At 45.0% G+C, this 20,646-nt stretch overlaps 1 protein-coding gene across 1 annotated transcript in view; it reads left to right on the plus strand.

Moving 5' to 3' along the window:
- LOC140714066 (furin-like) overlaps positions 1–20,646 on the plus strand; it is a 152,056-nt gene that overhangs the window by 98,694 nt on the left and 32,716 nt on the right. The window contains exons 7-9 of the mRNA XM_073024769.1: positions 10,419–10,591; positions 10,747–10,959; positions 14,418–14,518. Coding sequence (XP_072880870.1) covers positions 10,419–10,591; positions 10,747–10,959; positions 14,418–14,518 — 487 coding nt within the window. The remainder of the gene's footprint in view (positions 1–10,418; positions 10,592–10,746; positions 10,960–14,417; positions 14,519–20,646) is intronic.

Below are 20,646 nucleotides of genomic sequence, written 5' to 3' on the forward strand. Positions count from 1 at the left end.
GACTTGTTAATCAACAGACCCCAGACAGTCAGGATGCACAACCGCTCCTCCCTCCCCATCATCCTCAATGCAGGCGCTCCCCACGGCTGTACACTCTGCCCACAGGTGACTGCACGGCCAAACAGCTGAGTAATCACTTTGTCAAGTTCACCAATGACATGACAGTGGCGGAGTTCATCACCAACAATGGTGAGATTGCCTACAGAGAGGAGGTGGAAGTGCTCTATCAGATCTGTATTTTGTTCTCCTTTATATTTGTACACTGGAAATGACATTAAACAATATTGGATCTTGAATACATAAATATTGCATGTATTTACAATCTAAACAGCATTATAAAAAGTGGCTTAAATGGTTTTCAGTGTAGTGTTGGGGATAATAGATAAAGGTAAGTGGGGGGTTCTAACTAGAATAGTTGATCAAATTAACTGTCTGGGGGGAAGAAAACTTGTAAGATGGTACTTTTCGGAAGGGAGCTTTTGGAAAAGGCCATCTGCAGGGTGAGAGGTGTCCGCCAATGATTTTTTTCCTGCTCACTACTTTGTCCTGGACACACAGATGACCTGCATTCTCTATCTAAAGTACACCAAAGTCAATGTATATTTTTTTTAAAAAAGGAAATAAAGAAAATGAAGAACAAAGTATCCTCAAAGATTTTGTGCCATTTTGATTTGGTGTCCCCTTTTAGATTTGCTTTATCCCCGTCACTTGTTCGTTGTAGTCAATGCCTCAGGTGTCACCTGCCTCTGCCACATTGCTGTAATCACAGTTCAGTGCAAGCCGTGTTAATGATTGCCAGCATTCTACTTAAAAATGAGGCTCAGTGCTATTAAATCTAATCTTCACAAACAGAAATGTATTGCTTGTCCATAAAATAAAACATTATCGATTATTTTAAGAACTTTTTTTTTCTTATCCTAGTTGCTATTGCAATGTGAGCATTTCAGGCATTTGATATCTATAATTTTGACCACTGTTTTAATTCTGGTATTAACCATTTTATTTTTAGCCAATTCCATCACTGAGTGTAGGGCCAGTTTGATAGCAAGAGGTTTTACCCTTGTGCTATAAAGATGAGGGATAGGAGTAGTTAGCATCCTCTGCATGATATAATCCTGCTGAAGCCCTGAAAACTTGACTGTCTATTCTTCTTCATTGATGCTGCCTGACCTGCTGAGTTCCTCCTGCATTCTGTGTGATACCCTACACATGGGCTCTAGGTGCCTTGAACGGCCTTATCTGTCACCCATTATGCCCCTTAAACAACTCTACCTCTGTACCTTCATGTCTGGATGCCTACTTGTTCAACCTAGCAATGGATATTCTCCCTTAATACTTCGATATTAATTTTATTTTGTGGTCCTGTGATGCACATTGGAGTATTTTGACTGCATTAAAGGTGCTAATAAAATGTGATTCAGGAGTAACCAACAATGTGGGAATGTCCAGGATGAAGTACAGAATCAGAACATAGCTGACATTTACTCATCCAGGGGCAAAATCTCAGTGTTCAGTTGTCTCTGTTATTTAAATTTGATTAAACTCCTCCCTACATCATTGGTGCTCTTTGCAATTTATTTCAAATATTCCTCACATTTTCTATAGTGAGTGCTGTCAGACTCTCAGGTTGGAGGAGTAACATCTTGTATTCCATCTAGGTAGCCTCCATCTTGATGTCATGAACATCGATTTCTCCAGCTTCAAATAATTTTTCCCCCTCCTTTTCCTCCCTCATTTCCCCATTCTGGCCTCTTCCAATTGTGCTTTTCTTTCTTCCCATTTTCCACTCTCTTCTCCTGTTATATTCCTTCTTCATCTGGCTTCTAGCTTATCTTCCTTTATATTACTCTATTTCCACATGTAACTCATTATATTGCTCCCACTATACTCGTCCAGGTGTATTACTTCCACTGTACTACTTGCAGTACATTACTCCCAGTGTTCCTCTTTACTACGCTCACCTTCTTATTTTGGATGCTTCCCCTTTTTTTCCAGTCCTGATGAAGGGTCTCACCCTGAAGCATCAAATGTTTATTTCTCCCCATAGATGCCACCTGATCTGCTGACTGAGAGTCTCTAAATGCTTGCTGTAGATTTGGTTTATCCCCTATAAAAATATAGAAATTAGTACTGTTGTGACTGACTAAAACTGAGCCACATGGAAGCTGTAACTGCGAAAACAAGTCTATTCACACAGCAAACCGGTTGATGCTCAAGCAACAAAGACAAGATTTAATCAACTTTGCTTTCTCCATTCAAGTTCAGTACATGAGGGCTGCCATTTGCCATTTTCTTATCCCCTTGCAACACCCCCCCCCACCTCCGCATGCCCAAAGCAGGGTAAATGTGAATGGCAATAACAGCGAAAGTGTGCCTCCCGAGTAGATGCTTACATAGCCCAAATGAATAAACTCGACTATCTCCCATCCTTTTTATGTATATTAAAGAAAATTTTAAAACTATCAATTCCACTGTCCATTAGGATATGGGAATTGGTTCTAACCCTTGATGTTGATACAGTTCTTAAGGTCCCAAATGCCTTCACTAAGTGTCTTCAGCAGCACAAGAGCTGGTGCTCCCTTCCTTGTGAGTCAGTCAGCGAGTTGTTCCTTTGTAGTTGACCATAGCATGTGATGAATTTTCTGTGCTTGCACAAGTTCCTTGATGCTGCTTATCTCTAAATGAAGTCTCTTCTGTGTAACTGACATGGTGGATTTAATGGCATCAACCAAAGAGTAGTTGTATGTGACACCAGTTACTTGTAGAGTATTTTTCTTTGGCTTGCCATGGACAAGTTCAATAGAGTGTGGCCAAATAAACTGCATTGTCAATGCCATCAGACGTTGCATGGGTTTCTTCGCCAGCATACTGCATACAACTCTTCATCCTTTTTGATTGCCAACAAAGAGGTGAAAATCTTCCCTCTTCTCCCATCAATACAATGAAATGTCTTCCTTGAGTACTTCCATCAGGAAGGTTTCCAAATGAGCATCACTGAAATCGATGAGCATCTTTTCTAAGCTGTTGAAACTTCAAGACTACTTTTTCCAGATTGAATTTCGCAGTCTTGATTGCCTAATGTAAAGTTTGTACTGTGGCATTTTTTTGTGCTGGATACCAAGTTGCAGGCATCAGACATGATGTCAGATCTGCTCTGTCTTGCCACCCATCTTTGATCTAAGTCACTCAACTTCAGCTTCTTGTATTCCAATAACATGACATTCTGAATCTTGTCAGTAAAAAAAACAGCTGCAGGCACTTGTGATATCTTCCCACCTGTTTTCAACATTAGTTCCTGGACCTTTTTATACTAGTAGAGTGATGCATCTGCTAGACCATTAACACACTTGGAGTTTCCACAGTGTTCCTTCACTTCTGGCTTCAAGTGGGGATTGAATGTAAATGTCACATGACAACGCTGTTTCCTGTAAGAATGTAGATTTTATGTCCATGGAATAGAGTTGCTGTTGCTTTTCATATATCACTGTGCAAAGTAGTTGGAGTGACTCTGCACATGTTGATGAGCCTCTTTGGAGTTCTTTTATGTTCAATTCCTCAAAGCTACCATCCACCAAGTGTGCTTTTGGTATAATTCCTGTCAGGGTATCTTTCAGGGTGTACACTTATCTTGTAGATATTGCCTTTTGGCCAATGTCTCTGACTTACTCAAACACTCCATTATTTCTCCAACTGCTGATTTAATCCTGTTTTGCGGATTCAGATGACACCTCTTTAGTTACTGGGGCATTTTCATCTTGACACTTCTCAGATGGACCAGCCTGATCTATACTTGACTCAATATGAAGTCTGTCTACACATGAATGTGACTGACCCTGCTATGCCATCGACAGTGGCTGGCTGGTTCTAGGTAATTCAAGTTGTAGCAACTTTTGTTTCTCCCAGTGACCTTGCCTGCTCGTCCTAAGACTTCAGCTTTGTATGTGATACCAGTGTCTTGATCTACAACTCTCACAGTTTGTCCTGATTTAAGACTGAAGCTTCTGTGTTTTGTTTGCACGTGATAATTTCTGTTCGAGCAATTGACACCATCAGGTAAGTGCTTTTCATTTTTTGTCATTCTCCATGGAGTTCTGATGGTCTTCAGTTTGTGCTTTACCTTGTCTGGGATGCTGCAGTCTCACATATATACCTCCATGTCTCATGAATACCACAACTCCGTTCTGACCAAGGACAACTTCATGGATCTTTCCATTTTGTACAGTCTACTTTTTTGTAATACACTTTGTCCCCCATCTCTCATATTTCTCATCTGTAGGACAGAGTTGTTCCCTTAGTGCTCTTTGAATTCTCTCTGAACACTGCTTCAATGAAAGCCTTCCTTAAACTTTTCACTTTTCACCCTTAACACATGACCACTGGTTGTAGTTCCACCCAACCTCAGTGGAAAAAGCCTACTTGCACTTACCTTATCTGTACCCCTTATAATTTTGTATATCCCTCTATCAAATCTCCTCTCAATCTTCTATATTCTAAGGAATACAGTCCTAACCTATTCAATCTTTCCTTATAACTCAGATCCTCCAGATCTGACAACATCCTTGTAAATTTTTTCTGCTCTCTTTCAACTTTATTTACATCTTTTTTGGAGGTAGGTGACCAGAACTGCACATAATACTCCAAATTAGGCCTCACCAACATCTTGTACAACTTCAGCATAACATCCCATCTCCTGAACTCAGTACATTGATTTATGAAGGCCAATGTGCCAAAAGCTTTCTTTACAACCCTATCTACTTGTGACGCCACTTTCTGTGAATTATTGATCTGTAGTCCCAGATCCCTTTGTTCTGCCACACTCCTCAGTGCCTACCATTCACTGTGCAAGGCCTACCTTGGTTGGTCCTACCCAAAGTGCAATACCTCTCATTTGTCTGCATTAAATTCCATCTGCCATCTTTCAGCCCAGTTTTCCAGCTGGTCCAGATCCTGCTTCAAGCCACGATAGCTTTTCTCACTCTCCACTGCTCCCCTACCTTGGTGTCATCTGCAAATTTGCTGATCCAGTTAGCCACATCATCCAGATCAGTGATATAGATAACAAACAACAACGGACCCATTACCACTAGTCACAGGCCTCCAGTCAGAATAGCAACCATCTACTACCACTCTGTGGCTTCTTCCTCAAAGCCATTCTCCATGTCCAGTACTGCCCCTGCTTTCTTTAGGGAAGTTTTCCTGGAGTAATGGAATGTGCACTGGTACCACCATTCCAATGTAACATTTTGTCTGCCTTATTTTTGTTGGAATTTTCACTCTTTTCATAAATGAACAATCTTTCCATCTCCAAATTTGAATGCTTTGTAACAGGGTGTATCTGTGTTCACTTCATAATAGTTTATTTCAAGCCGTTTTTCTCTACACACTGTGCGTAACAATAAATGACTACCTGTAGCGGTGTGCTACACGCAGAGCTGAAATTATGACACGGAGTCGATGAACTGCAGTTACAAAAAGATTTTATTCGAACTTTGCGGCCTCACTTTAAAGCCTTCCTGATCCCGCCCTCCCCGGGTGCGGATGCTGTAGGGGGCACGTATTCACCTTGCTGGTGAAGCAGACTTGGCACCCTTTTGGGACTATCCTTTATGCCGGCGCGCTGGCTATTTGTGAGCCGGTTCGAGTGCGCTAGGAAGTGGGTTGCCACATAACCTCCCCCACCCCCCCCCCCCCCAGAACTGGCGATACACCCCCCAATGTCCACAGTCTGGGCCGGACCCTGTTTGGGAGGTCTGCCTCTGCGCCGCAGTGCCGGAAACTCGACTGGTTACGCCATGTCCGCATGGGCCGGTTTGAATCGGTCCACCGTGAAAACCTCCTCTCTCCCCTCAACGTCCAGCATGAACGTGGACCCGTTGTTCCTGATCACCGTAAACAGCCCCTCGTAGGGCCGCTGTAGCGGTGCCCGATGCCCGCCACTTTGTACAAACACAAACTTACAGTTCTGCAGGTCTTTGGGTACGCAGGTCGGGTTCTGCCCATGCTGCAAAGTGGGTATGGGGGCCAGGTCGCTGAGCCTCTCGCGTAGTCTGCCCAGGACTGCTGCGGGTTCTTCCTCATGCTCCCTTGGGGCTGGTATGAACTCCCCGGGGACGACCAGGGGTGCGCCGTACACCAACTCGGCCGACGAGGTGTGCAGATCGTCTTTGGGCGCCGTGCAGATGCCGAGCAGGACCCAGGGAAGCTCATCCACCCAGTTAGCTCCTCTCAGGCGGGCCATGAGAGCCGACTTTAGGTGACGGTAGAAACGCTCTACCAGGCCGTTCGACTGTGGGTGGTAGGCAGTTGTGTGGTGCAGCTGTGTCCCCAAAAGGCTGGCTATGGCTGACCACAGGCCAGAGGTGAACTGGGCACCTCTGTCGGAGGTAATGTGGGCCGGTACACCAAAGCGGGATACCCAGGTGGCGATCAGTGCTCAGGCGCAAGATTCGGAGGTGGTGTCCGTGAGCGGGATCGCCTCTGGCCATCTTGTGAACTGGTCCACGATAGTGAGGAGGTGCTGCGCTCCTCGCGACACTGGCAGGGGGCCCACGATATCCACATGAATGTGGTCGAAACACCGGTGGGTGGGGTGGAACTGCTGCGGCAGAGCTTTGGTGTGCCGCTGCACCATGGCCGACTGGCAGTGCATGCACGTTCTGGCCCATTCACTGACTTGCTTGCAGAGTCCGTGCCAAACGAACCTGTTGGAGACCATCCGGACGGTTGTCCTGATGGAGGGGTGCGCTAAGTTATGAATGGAGTCGAAAATGGTTGCCAGGACGACGGGACGGGGTTGGCCGGTGGTGACATCACAGAGAAGGGTCCTCTCACCTGGGCCTACGGGGAGGTCCTGGAGCTGCAAACCGGAGACTGCGGTTCTGTAACTAGGGATCTCCTCGTCTGCCTGCTGCGCCTCCGCCAGAGCCTCAAAGCCTACCCCTTGGGAAAGGGCATGAATGGTAGGGCGAGAGAGTGCGTCCGCCACGACATTGGACATACCCGAGACGTGTCGGACATCTGTCATGTATTCAGAGATGTAGGACAGATGGCGCTGCTGGCGGGACGACCAGGGATCGGACACCTTCGTGAACGCAAAGGTAAGCGGTTTGTGGTCCGTGAACGCGGTGAAGGGCCTACCTTCTAAGAAGTACCTGAAATGCCGGATTGCCAGGTATAGCGCCAACAGTTCCCTGTCGAAAGCACTGTATTTGAGCTCAGGTGGTCGCAGGTGTTTGCTGAAAAACGCCAGGGGTTGCCAGCGACCCTCGATGAGTTGCTCCAGTACCCCACTGACTGCCATGTTAGATGCGTCCACTGTGAGGGCAGTAGGGCCGTCCATTCTGGGGTACACTAGCATCGCGGCGTCTGCCAAGGCTTCTTTCGTTTTAATGAAAGTGGCGGCGGACTCCTCGTCCCAGGTAATGTCCTTGCCCGGACCGGACAGCAAGGCGAACAGGGGGCACATGATCCGGACAGCTGAAGGGAGGAAGCAGTGGTAGAAATTTACCATACCCATGAATTCCTGAAGGCCTTTGATTGTGGTGGGTCGGGGGAAATGGCGGACTACGTCTACCTTAGCGGGCAGGGGGGTTGCCCCGTCTTTAGTAATCCTGTGGCCCAGGAAGTTGATGGTGTCGAGCCCGAACTGGCATTTGGCCGGGTTGATTGTCAGGCCGTATTCACTCAGTCGGACGTAGAGTTGACGGAGGTGGGACAGATGCTCCTGACGACTGCTGCTGGCTATGAGGATGTCGTCCAAATAGATGAAAGCAAAGTCCAGGTCGCGTCCCACCACGTCCATTAACTGCTGAAACGTCTGTGCGGCATTCTTCAGGCTGAACGGCATGCGGAGGAACTCGAAAAGGCTGAAAGGGGTGATGAGTGCTGTTTTGGGAACGTCGTCAGGATGCATCGGGATTTGATGGTATCCCCGGACGAGGTCTACCTTGGAGAAGATCCGAGCGCCGTGCAGGTTTGCTGCAAAGTCCTGAATGTGCGGCACAGGGTAGCGGTCCGGTGTTGTAGCCTCATTCAGCCTGCAGTAGCCGCCGCATGGTCTCCAGCCCCATGTGCAGGGGGGAGGCCCATGGGCTGTCGGACCGCCGTATGATCCCCAATTCCTCCATCCTCTTGAACTCCTCCTTCGCCAGTCGGAGCTTGTCTGGGGGAAGCCTTCGAGCACGGGCGTGAAGGGATGGTCCCTGTGTCGGGATGTGGTGCTGTACGCCATGTCTGGGCATGGCTGCCGTGAACTGCGGTGCCAGAACCGATGGGAAATCCGCCAGGAATCTGGTGAAGTCGTTGTCGGACATTGTGATGGAGTGGAGGTGTGGGGCTGGCAGCTGGGCTTCACCCAGGGAGAACTTCTGAAAGGTCTCGGCGTGGACCAGTCTCTGCCTCGGCAGGTCGACCATTAGGCTGTGAGACCGCAAAAAATCCGCACCCAGGAGCGGTTGGGCTACGGCGGCCAGTGTGAAGTCCCACGTGAACCGGCTGGAGCCGAACTGTAGCCGCACCGTACGGGTGCCGTAGGTCCTTACTGTGCTGCCGTTTGTGGCCCTCAGGGTGGGACCCGGTGCCCTGTTGCGGGTATCGTAACTCGTCGGAGGTAAGACGCTGATCTCGGCACCGGTGTCAACCAAAAAATGGCGTCCCGACCTCTTGTCCCACACATACAGGAGGCTATCCCGATGGCCAGCCGCCGTAGCCATCAGCGGCGGCTGGCCCTGGCATTTCCCGGGAACTTGCAAGGCGGGCGACAGCGGCGGGCTTCTGTGCCCCACCGCTGGTGGTAGAAGCACCATTGTTCATTGGTCTCCTCACCCCTCCCTCTGGGGCTAGCGGGCTCTGTGGCCGGGCCTGGTCTGGTTTGCTGCTGGGAGCGTGGCCTGGTGATCTGTGCGATGGACGCCCCACTCTCCTTCTTGGCATTCCACAGCAAGTCCACCCGGGCTACCACCTTCCGGGGGTCGCTGAAATCCGCGTCGGACAGCAGCAGACGTATATTCTCCGGCAGCTGCTCCAGGAATGCCTGCTCAAACATGAGGCAGGGCTTGTGTCCTCCGGCCAGAGACAACATCTCATTCATCAAAGCCGATGGCGGTCTGTATCCCAAACCATCCAGGTGCAATAAGCGGGCAGCCTGCTCGCGCCGTGAGAGTCCGAAAGTCCTTATGAGCAGGGCTTTGAATTCCGTGTATTTGCCGTCCGCAGGGGGAGACTGTATGAACTCCTCAACCTGGGCCGCTGTGTCCTGGTCGAGGGAGCTCACCATGTAGTAGTAACATGTGTCCTCCGAGGTTATCTGCCGAACGTGGTATTGGGCTTCTGCTTGCTGGAACCATAGGTGAGGTCGCAGCGTCCAGAAGCTTGGCAGTTTCAACGAAACCGCATGAACAGATGCGGCGTCGGTCATCTTAGGCCCAAATATCGTTTGGGCCGTCGGGGTCACCAATTGTAGCGGTGTGCTACACGCAGCGCTGAAATTATGACACTGAGTCGATGAACTGCAGTTACAAAAAGATTTTATTCGAACTTCGTGGCCTCGCTTTAAAACCTTCCTGATCCCGCCCTCCCTGGGCGCGGATGCTGTAGGGGGCACGTATTCACCTTGCTGGTGAAGCAGACTTGGCGCCCTTTTGGGACTGGCCTTTGTGCTGGCGCGCTGGCTATTTGTGAGCCGGTTCGAGCGCGCTAGGAAGTGGGTCGCCACATACCTACAGTTTCAATTGCTATGGTCACCTACTTCAACATTTAGAATGCAGTCTGGCAATTTTACAGAATTACACATTGATGTTGATAGTGAATTTCAACTAACAGAACCTCTTTGAATATTCAATACTGATACCTTTTCCAAAAGGCTCAGTAACACCCAAAATATCTTCCTTTTGATACAGTGTTGAAGGACGGCTTCATGAATATACAATTAATCAGAAAGTCAAGTGACAAAGCAAATCTGTCCCAGACTTTGCCTTCAGTGGCAGGGATGCACCTTTAATGATGTGTCTGTAGCAGGAACCTTAATCTATTGTGTTTCTTTGTGTAGTTTCGATGGGACAGAATCAGAATGTGCCACACCCAATGACTGGTTTCTTATTTTAGTTTATCCATAATTATGTTCTCTATAACGTCATAACTTCAGAATGATCTGTAACAAACACAATCAGATATTTCATGTCTTCCTTTCTTAATTTTCATTAATTTTATCCTGTATCACCCGTAAGATGTAGGAGCAGAATTGGGCCATTCAGCCCATTGAGTTTGCCCCGCCGTTCCATTGTACCTGATTTATTATCCCTCTCAACCCTACTCTTCCCCATCCAGCTGATACTCAACTAAGCTCTGAACCTAGGTCACCAAAGCTTTGTGCTCCAACAACCTGTTCAACCATTTAATATCTATTATTTGGGATTGTGTAGGCGTGCGAATGCTGGATGGGGAGGTGACTGATGCTGTGGAAGCCAAGTCCCTCAGCATGAATCCTCAGCACATTGACATCTATAGTGCCAGTTGGGGTCCAGAAGATGATGGAAAGACAGTGGATGGGCCTGCTAAGCTGGCTCAGGCAGCCTTTTTTAAAGGCATTACTCAGGTAAGTAAATTTTACTCTTGCATGTTCTGCAGTGAAGTATGCATTAGCAGGGTCAAGAAAAGATTTTAAATACCCAATTTCACTTTTTATTTTCATCTGTTCTATAACCTTGGACTCACGTTGTACATCATTGTGCTTTGGTTCACTATTCACAGGGACGCCGGGGTCTCGGCTCGATTTTTGTGTGGGCCTCTGGAAATGGTGGCCGGGAGCTCGACAGCTGTAACTGCGATGGATACACAAACAGCATTTACACTCTGTCAATCAGCAGTACAACTCAAAATGGGAATGTGCCATGGTATAGTGAGGCATGCTCCTCAACGCTCGCTACCACGTACAGCAGTGGAGGGCAATTTGAAAAGCAGATTGTAAGTCGTTAATTAAATTCAAGTGTATTTATCACCAAAGTGTAAAGAAAAAGATTAGAGTCCGAATCTGATTTAATATTGCTGGCATATGTCATGAAATTTGTTTTGCTAAATTAACTGAATTACAGTAAGAAATATGTTTAAATGTAATAAATAAGTAGTGCAAAAAGAGAGCTAAGAAAAAGAATAGTGAGATAGTATTCATGGTCCATTCAGAAATCTGATGGCGGAGGGAAAGAAGCTGTTCCTGAAACATCGTGTGTATCTTCGGGCCCCTGTGTCACCTTGATAGTAGCAATGAGAAGATGGCACCTTTTTCCTTCTTGAGGCATCGCCTTAGATAAAAATTACTAATGAAGATTGGCTTTATTTGTCACAGATACATTGAAACATAGTGAAATTTGTAACTTGCATCAAATCAAATCAAATCAGTGAGGATGAACTGGGGTAGCCCACAAGTGTCGCCACTCTTCCGGCATCAGCATAGCATGTCCACAACTTAATAACCTTAACCTATTTGGAATTTGGGAGCATCTGGAGGAAACCCACATGGTCATGGGAAAACTGTACAAAATTCTTATCACTGCAGCAGAATTGAACGTGGGTCGCTGGCTCTGTAACAGTGTTACTCTGACTGCTACGCTACAGTACAGTTGATTTCTTTGCCTGCTGAGAGCACCAAAACACTTCATTAATAACATGTCACTGAAATTCCTAAAACACTTGCCTGTTATTTGGTGATGCCATATATTGGGAATCCATGTGCTTGGTGCTTCTTCAGAATTCTCGGAATGGGATGGTTGAAGGCATTTACTAAACAAGCATTTATTTTGACTCTGAAAACTTGAAGCAAAAGTGAGGCGGGCCATTTGTATTTTCTTAAAGAAAAAGGAGTTCTTTGGATTGATTCTTGTGTCTTCAGTTATATTGCTTTATGTACACACAGTGGCCACTTTATTAGGTACATCTATGCACCTCGTTAATGTGGCCAATCATGTGGCAGCAACTCAATGCATAAAAGCATGCAGAATTGGTCAAGTGGTTCTGTTGTTCTTCAGACAAAGCATTGGAATGGGAAGAAATATGATCTAAGTGCCTTTGAGTGTGCTGTGATTGTTGGTGCCAGACGGAGTGGTTTGACTATCTCAGAAACTGCTGATCTCCTGGGATTTTCATGCACAGCAGCATCTAGAATATCCAGAGAATGGTGCAAAAGCACCACATCCAGTGAGCGGCAGTTCTGTGGGCAAAAACGCCTTGTTAATGAGAGAGGTCAGAGGGGAATGGACAGACTGGTTCAAGCTGACAGGGCTCAAGTAATCACGCGTTACAACAGTGGTGTGCTGAAGAGCATCTCTATTCAACATTGAAGTGGATGGGCTACAGCAGCAGAAGACCATGAATGTGCACTCAATGGCCACTATATTAGGTACAGGAGGTATTGTGTATACAGGAGCCATGGCCACTAAATATTTTAATTGTTAACGATCCATTGTCAATTGTGTGAAGCTGACTTCACTGTGCTTCCGCATTCACCCTTTCACTGAATCTGTGGACTATAACTGCTCTTCTGTTCAATCGTGGGAATTTTCAAGTCAAGTCGCTTTTTATTGTCATTTTGACCATAAATTGCTGGTACAGTACACAGTAAAAATGAAGCAATGTTCCTCCAGGACGATGGTGCTACGTAAAACAACACAAAACTACACTAGACTATGTGAGACAACTCAAGGCTAAACTGGACCACGTAAAACAACACAAAAACTACACTAGACTCCAGACCTACGCAGGACTAAATAAAGTGCACAAAACGGAGCAGGGCAGTACAATAATTAATTAATTAATAATAAACAAGACAATTGGCACAGTAGAGGACAAATTTCAATACAATAATAAATGATGTAGATGTCAGTCTAGACTCTGGGTATTGAGGAGTCTGATGGCTTGGGGGAAGAAACTGTTGCACATTCTGGTCGTGAGAGCCCAAATGCATCAGAACCTTTTGTCGAATGGCAGGAGGGAGAAAAGTTTGTATGAGGGGTGTGTGGGGTCCTTCACAATGCTATTAGCTTTGCGGGTGCAGTGTATGGTGTAAATGTAATGGCGGGAAGAGAGACCCTGATGATCTTTTCAGCTGACCTTACTATCTACGCTGCAGAGTCTTGTGATCTGAGACGATGCAATTCCTGAACCAGGCAGTGATACAGCTGCTCAGGATGCTCTCGATACATCCTTTGTAGAATGGGGGGGGGGGGGGGGTGCCTGAAACTGTCTTCTCTTTCAGATTCCCATTGAACATCGATCCAGTGAGAGCCCTTCCTGGGAATATCAATGCCTCCACAGAGCGATAGGGCAATTTGGATCAAAATGCTTTATTTTTCCAGTCCATATTGAGATAGCTAATGTAAAACAGGCAACAGTTAAGATCCCTAAGGACTCAATGGGCTGAAGGGCCTTTTTCTGTGCTGTAATGTTCTATCACTCTAAGGTGAAACTATTGATTTTCATTGTGCTTGTAGAGTTTTTAAAAAGTTGGCTTGGATTCCAAGGCAGGATTGCTAACTTGTGGGTTAATTTGGCTGAAATTTGTATTCTGATCAAACAGTCCCTCTCTGTTCAGAGCCTATGTTTGTGAAATAGCCACGTGGCTAGGTAAATGAGATTTTGTGATTTTTTTTTAATCTGCCAAATTGGCGTGTTTTTGAGGAAACAGCATTATTTTGTAGATGCTGAAAGCATATTTGCTAATGAGACCAAATCTCAGTGGTACCATTTAAAAACTGCATGACTGAAGAATAAAAGTGCTTTGATCTCATTCCAACTCCATGGAGTGTAAAGCTTGAGTGTTGCCAATTAATACCAGCTAGTGTTCAGCCACTTAGACTGAATGTTGGTACAAATTGTTTTTAGTGTTGGATCATCAGATAGTCCTGAATGTTGAAGGAGGGAACAATGACAATAAGGTGCAAGGTCATACGAAGTAGATTGTGAGGTCAAGCATCCATCTTCTTGCACTAGGGGACCAGTCAGTTGTCACATTACAGCAGGATAGAAGCTGTCCTGGAGCCTGGTGACGTGCTTTCAGGCTTTTGTATCTTCTGCCTGATGGGAGGGCAGATTTGAATCCACAGCCAGATCAGCAATGATCTTCTTGAATAGCGGAGCAGGCTTGATGGACCAGGTGGCCAGCTCCTCCTCCTATTTCTTATCTTCTTTTGAATCAGTGGAATATGAGTGCTCAGTTGACATTGTTGAGAATGTTCTTTGATCACAGCAGAAAATGGAACCGGGTTAAAACAAGAAAGATAGTTTATTGTTTCAGTTTGAAACTTGTAGACAGACCTGCTGTCCATTTCATTTGTTGCTATTTTATTGGTGTTCCTGCACTTTGACCAGTTTCTATCATCTGACTGAAATTGGAGTCTCTTGTTGCTCATATATCTTTTACTTTTGCTTAGGTTACCACTGACCTGAGGGAGAAATGTACAGAGTCACACACCGGAACCTCAGCCTCTGCTCCCCTTGCTGCGGGAATCATCGCTCTTGCACTGGAAGCAAAGTAAGCAATATGCCTGAATCTCTTTGATGGTTGCCAGCATAGTAATTCGTGCCCCCATTTTCTTATTAACGTTTTAATAAATTATTTAAATTCTAGAGCAGCACACACAAAATGCTGGTGGAACTCAATGGGTCAGGCAACATCTGTGGAGAGGAATAAACAGTCAACCTTTTAGGGATTAGACAAAACAGAGAAGGAGGCAGGGGAAGAGGTTAACCAGAAAGGGGAATGGAATTTTATTTCCCATTCTAGTTACCCTCTCGCCCCTTTATTTTATTTTCTTTGGCAATACGGCGCAGAGTAGACCCTTCCAGCCCTCAAGCAATGCCAACTCCTCAACAATTCCTATTTAACCCTAACCTAATCACAGGATAATTTACAATGGCTAATTAATCTGCACAGTCTTTGAACTGTGGGAGGAAACCAGAGCACCCAGGGAAAACACATGCATTCCACAGGGAGACTACTTATAGAGGGTGCCAGGGTTAAATTACAAATTCCAGTGCCCCAAGCTGTAATAGCATTGCACTAATTGCTACGCTACTCTACTGTGGCACCCTTCTCCCCTACCCATCATCTCCCTCTGGTGCCGCTCCTCCTCTCCTTTCAGATCCCTCTGTGTTCAGCCTTTTACCTCTTCCACCTATCTCCTCCCAGCTCCTGACTTCATTCTCCCTGCCCCACCCACCCACCTACCCCTTCACTTGGCTTTACCTGTCACCTGTCTGTACTCCTTCCCCTTCCTTCACCTTTTTATTGTGGATTCAGTCCCGGTCTTTTCTGGACTTGGCCAATTACTAGCACACTCGAACCGGCTGACAATTAGCCAGAGTGCAGGCACAAAGGAAGAAAGCCTGAGGGGGTTTCAGTATGTGCCTCTCGAGGTATCCGGTGGGAGAGACAGGCTTTAAAGCAAGACTGGGAAGTTGAAATAAACTTAGTCTTTGACTGCAGTTTACCGACTCCGTGTCGTTATTTTAGCGCTGTGTGTAGCACACTGCTACAACTGTTTATTTCTTCACCCCTGCCCCATAGAAGCTGCCTGAACTGCTAAATTCCTCCAGCATTTTTGCTTACAATTTCTAACATCTGCAGAGAGCTATGTGTTAATATTTGAATTCCAGATATTTTCAATAAAAAAATATTAACAAGTAGTATCACAAAGAACACTAGGAGTGAGTAATCTGGCCCAGGCCTCAAATTCTTTTGTGTCAGCTCCCCATAGCCCTCAATTCCCGATCTTCCCTTCTCTCCTTCAAATACAATGGGCCATCAGATAATCAGGATAGTTGCTAATTTGGGGTATTATGCCACTTAATTGGGACAGGAGACTGTTGCCAAACAGTTTCTAACTAGTGTCAGTCACGTGTATCAGTTGCATGCATTTGTGTAACCATTAGACAGTACGCTGTGCTTAGAACGAACAGTTTTTAAATAGCATCAGTTGCCTATGCTTGTGTTCAAAAAACAGTGATTTTTGTCAATGATAATTGGCGAGAAATAAGCAACAAGACAATTCAGAGCTGTTCATTGTGGTTTCAAGAATTCAGGCTTGGAGATGCCTGAAACGGCCAGGAGTGAAAATGAAACAATTTTATTACTTCAAGTTAGACACTACAAAGAGTTTGAAGGTATCGACAGTTATCTTGAATGGTACAATGATAATGAAGATTTGGAGGATGCAATCATTTACAGCATTGTATGAAGATAGTCCATTATCTACACTAGGTGTTTTCACTGATTTTGTTCATTTACTGTCAGTCAAAAAGAACATGGCAGCGTACACTGAATGAATTCCTCCGATAACTATTAGGAACTGTTTTATAGTACTGCAGTCGTATTGGTAGTGTTCTAATTCGTTCTGTATTTCACTTAAATACATAGTTTGTTATGTAGATAGTCATTTTATGCCATTTATATACCTTTTAACTATTTCCATGAAACAGGTAAATTGGGCCAAAATGTATTGGTCCCGATGTGTCCCAATTAACTAGAGGCCATAGATTCACCAAGAGAAAATTCCTACATACTTCAGGAACTAATGACCTTCCCTTCCCCCTCCCCCCACCTTGTTCAAGACTTTCCCACTGGTGGAAACATCAAGGATCAACTTTAATTGCCATGTATATTTACAAGCCTTCTGAATTTGCTATAGTGTATTGATGTAACATGCAAGAAAGCATTTGTATATACTCCCCATGACCATCTGGGTTTCCTGCTAGTGCTCTGGTTTCTTCCCACATTCCAAAGACCTGCTGGTTTGTAGGTTAATTGGGTGGTGTGTGCTCATATATATGCAGGCAGCATATATTTACAATGTAAACAGCATTATCAAACACGAGGAAATCTGCAGATGCTGGAAATTCAAACAACACACACAAAATGCTGGTGGAACACAGTAGGACAGGCAGCATCTATAGGGAGAAGCACTGTCGATGTTTCGGGCCGAGACCCTTCATCAGGACGAAGATGCTGCCTGGCCTGCTGTGTTCCACCAGCATTTTGTGAGCATTTGGATGTTTTTAATCCAAGCATTATCAAAAGTAGTTTAAAGTGAGGTAATAGAGGGGAGTGGGGCAGGGCTAACTAGAATGGTTGATCAGACTAACTTCTGGGTGGAGGGTGGAGGAAGAAACTTTTAAAATGGTGTGAAATTACTGTTTTAATAGCCCTATAGTATTTTCCAGAAGGGAGCTTTTTTGGGTGGGGAGTGTCTGCAGTGATTTTTCTGTCCAATTCTTTATCTTGGACACGTACAAGTTCTGTAGAGGTGGAAGATTGCAGCCAATGACCTTCAGCCCTGTTTAGTCCTCTGATGATCTCAGATATTTCAGTATGATCACCCCTCATTCTTCCTGAAATAAAAGTGTAACTTTGTGGTGGAGTAGCCCTCTCATCCCAGGATCCTAGTGAATCCATTCTAGACTGCTGCCATTGCCAGTTTACTTTAAATAAGGGTATATATTATAAAGGGACCAAAACTGTAAAAGAAGCAGGTGTGTCTCACACTGTGCTGTACCTTTTTACTATTGATTCTCTATTTAAAGGCTCTAACCCTTGAGCAATGAATTGGTCTCGCACCATCTGTCTCGCCAATAAACAAGGGAAACGGACTTGCAGTATTTTACATTACCAATGTTCAACAGGGTCTTGTAATCATGAGAGAAACGTCCAAAACTGTCACTTGCTGTTAGATAGCAGACTGCTTTCGCGCACCAACTCCGATACCGTTCTGTAGCACGCAGTAACACAGTCCGTATCAAGTCCATCTCCTCCGCCAGCAAACAGCTCGCTACTGGGGTAGGCCTGCAGTACTTTAAGTTCCCCAGGTAGAGCTCATATTCTTGATGTATCCTTCCTCTTCCAGGGTTGAGGATTTTGGGCTTTTCTTAGAATTTCTCTTGCACTGGGACAGGGTTGCTAGCCCCATGCCCAACCATCTTTTTGTTTCTGGGTTTGGGACTATCCATGGCAGAGTGAAGGCTGCAGGGAGAAAGCAAGAAAATGGGATTGAGAAGGAGAAGGAAGGCCATGATCAAATGACAGATCAGACTTGATGGGCCAAATGGCGTAATTCTGCTTCTGTGTCTTTTGGGTTTACCTCATTGACTAGTATAAATTTCATGAGACCTCCCACAATTTTCTGTCATCAGCAAACTTGCACTCTGTCCCTCCCAAGTTAGGAATCTAATAAATAATTGCTAGTTACACCCTTCCATTCTGAAAAGTCCCATTTTTTTCCCTAACTCTTAAAGATAATTGAAACATTGTGTAACCCCCTGGGTCGCCTCAGGCTCACTCAGCTCGTTCTCGTCTAGGGGGAGCAGCCTTCGGCCCCGCCAAACTGGGTAATCAGCTGGTGTGGATACTGTGTGATGTCCCCGCCTCGCCCAAAAACAGACAGTACACCATATGCGATTAAATTAGTACAATTTATAAAGATTACTATAACTAAGTGATTAATAACGATACAGTATATATGAAGGAAAAAAAATAAAGAAAAGGTGCCAAACTTATCAAAGTCCAAACTACTTCGTGCTCAATTACTGAAGCTCAATTACTTGGAGCTCAATTACTGAAGTCTTCTGGCCACCATTCGATCCCCTCCAAACTCCTCGACTCGCAGCTTAGGACCATCCGAAGTGGTCAACCAAGCACATCTATCTTCGTCTCCTCTCCTTGGGGTACCTCCTGGCCTCGGACCCCCACTTGGGGTCCATTCCTCGCCCAGTTTACAGCATCACGTCCTCTCTCTCTCACCCCCTCGCGCCGATCTGCCCAAAAGCCCGCCAACAATAGTTTACAGACTCAGAAGAAAGAACACCATTAATCCCAATTGGTTTACAAAGGAATACAATTCTCGTTATCAGTAAATTTTAACCCAAACAAGCTTCCAGCACTCTCTCGCAACAAAGAAGCATTCCTACTTTTAACAAACAAAGAAGCCATTTTGATCAACATACGCAGTAACAAAGAAAAAGAAGAAACCCTCTTTACAATTGCATTTATTTTGCATTCATGACCAACACTGTCCGAGGGTGTGCTGCCTGCAGCCCACAAGTGTTTCCATGATTCTGCTGCTAACATAGCATCTCCACAGTTTACTGACCCTAACCTACACATCTTTGGAACATGGGGGGAAACCAGAGCACCCAGAGGAAAGTCTCGCAATCATAGGGAAAATGGACAGACAGTGGTGGGAATTGAACTCTGATCAGTGATCACTGGTGCTGTAAAGTATTGTGCTAACTGCTACACCATGTTGACTCTTTTCTGTGTGGCAACCAGTCTTCAATCCACTTCCTCTAAATGTTTTATCTCATGCACCAGCCTTTTACATGTCACCATAGCAAATGACATGTGAAATTCATCATATGCTGTATTTATAGGTTCTTCTTCAGCAACTTTGCTTGTTATTTCTGTAAAGAGCCCTCCAGCAAACTTGGTAAATACGGTTACTTTTCGTAAACTCAAGATAACTTGGTTTGAATACATATCATCTTTTATACTAGCTGTTTCTTCCATGATTATGGGCTCCAGTATCTCCAACAGCAGACATTAAGTGAACTGACCTACAGGTTTTTTCTTGTTGCCCTCCATTCTTCAACAGGGGAGTCACATTTGTGACTTTACAATCAACCGGAACACTTCTGGAACTTTATTTTGTTTATTTAGTGGAACAGGTCCTTACAGCCCTTCAATCTTCAATTGCCGAATAATCCCTGATTTAACCCTGACCTAATTGCAGGGCAATTTACATCAACCAATTAAACTACTAACCAGTACGTCTTTGAACTGTGGGAGGAAACAATAACCACAGTGCTATTGTGGCGCTCCATTACACTTGGTGGGGGGGTGGGGAGTAGCTCCATTATCTCAGTCACTTCCATTAATGCTCTTGGATGTAGACAATTGGGTTTAGGTCCTGAAAATAATTTGTCTGTAGTCATTAGCTTTTTCAATACTTTGTTCCTCCTGGCAGGAATTTTTACAAGTTCTTCCATTATATTTGAAAATACCCCATTTATTATTCTTGAAATATTTGCAGTGGCCTCCACTATATGTAAGATACTGGTTTAAATGATCAACGGGTTTCTCACAAATTGCCCAGTCACACTCTCCAGGGATCCATCGCTTGATTTAGTTACCCTCCACTTCATCTATTCATCATATTACTTGCTAGTTTATTCTCATTTTTCTTCCTCATTAACTTTTTAGTCATGAGATCCTTGGGGGCAGGAAAAGAGATAGTTGTTTTGCTACCACTAGCTTGTACTACTATATATACTCTCATTAAAATATAATAATTCCCTTAACTGCCTTTTTACTCTGGATTTCCCATGCTCATTGAGTCCTCCTTTCTGATTGGGATAAATTTCTGCTGAGCGCAATGAAATGACTGCTTAAAAATCTGCTTCTGTTCATATTAATCTTTCCTCTGGCATATTTTCCCAGCTCGCTTGACACAACTCTTCATAATTGTAATGCCTTTGCAAAGATTAACTTTATCTGTCACATGAACATCAAAATGTTCAGTGAAAGGTATTATTTGGGTTTGCTGGTGGCAGCTATGCTTCCAGTGCTAATATAGCATGCCCATTACCTACTAACCCAAGCCTATACATCTT

The sequence above is a fragment of the Hemitrygon akajei genome, chromosome 21, assembly GCF_048418815.1.
Source record: "Hemitrygon akajei chromosome 21, sHemAka1.3, whole genome shotgun sequence".
Lineage (NCBI taxonomy): Eukaryota > Metazoa > Chordata > Chondrichthyes > Myliobatiformes > Dasyatidae > Hemitrygon > Hemitrygon akajei.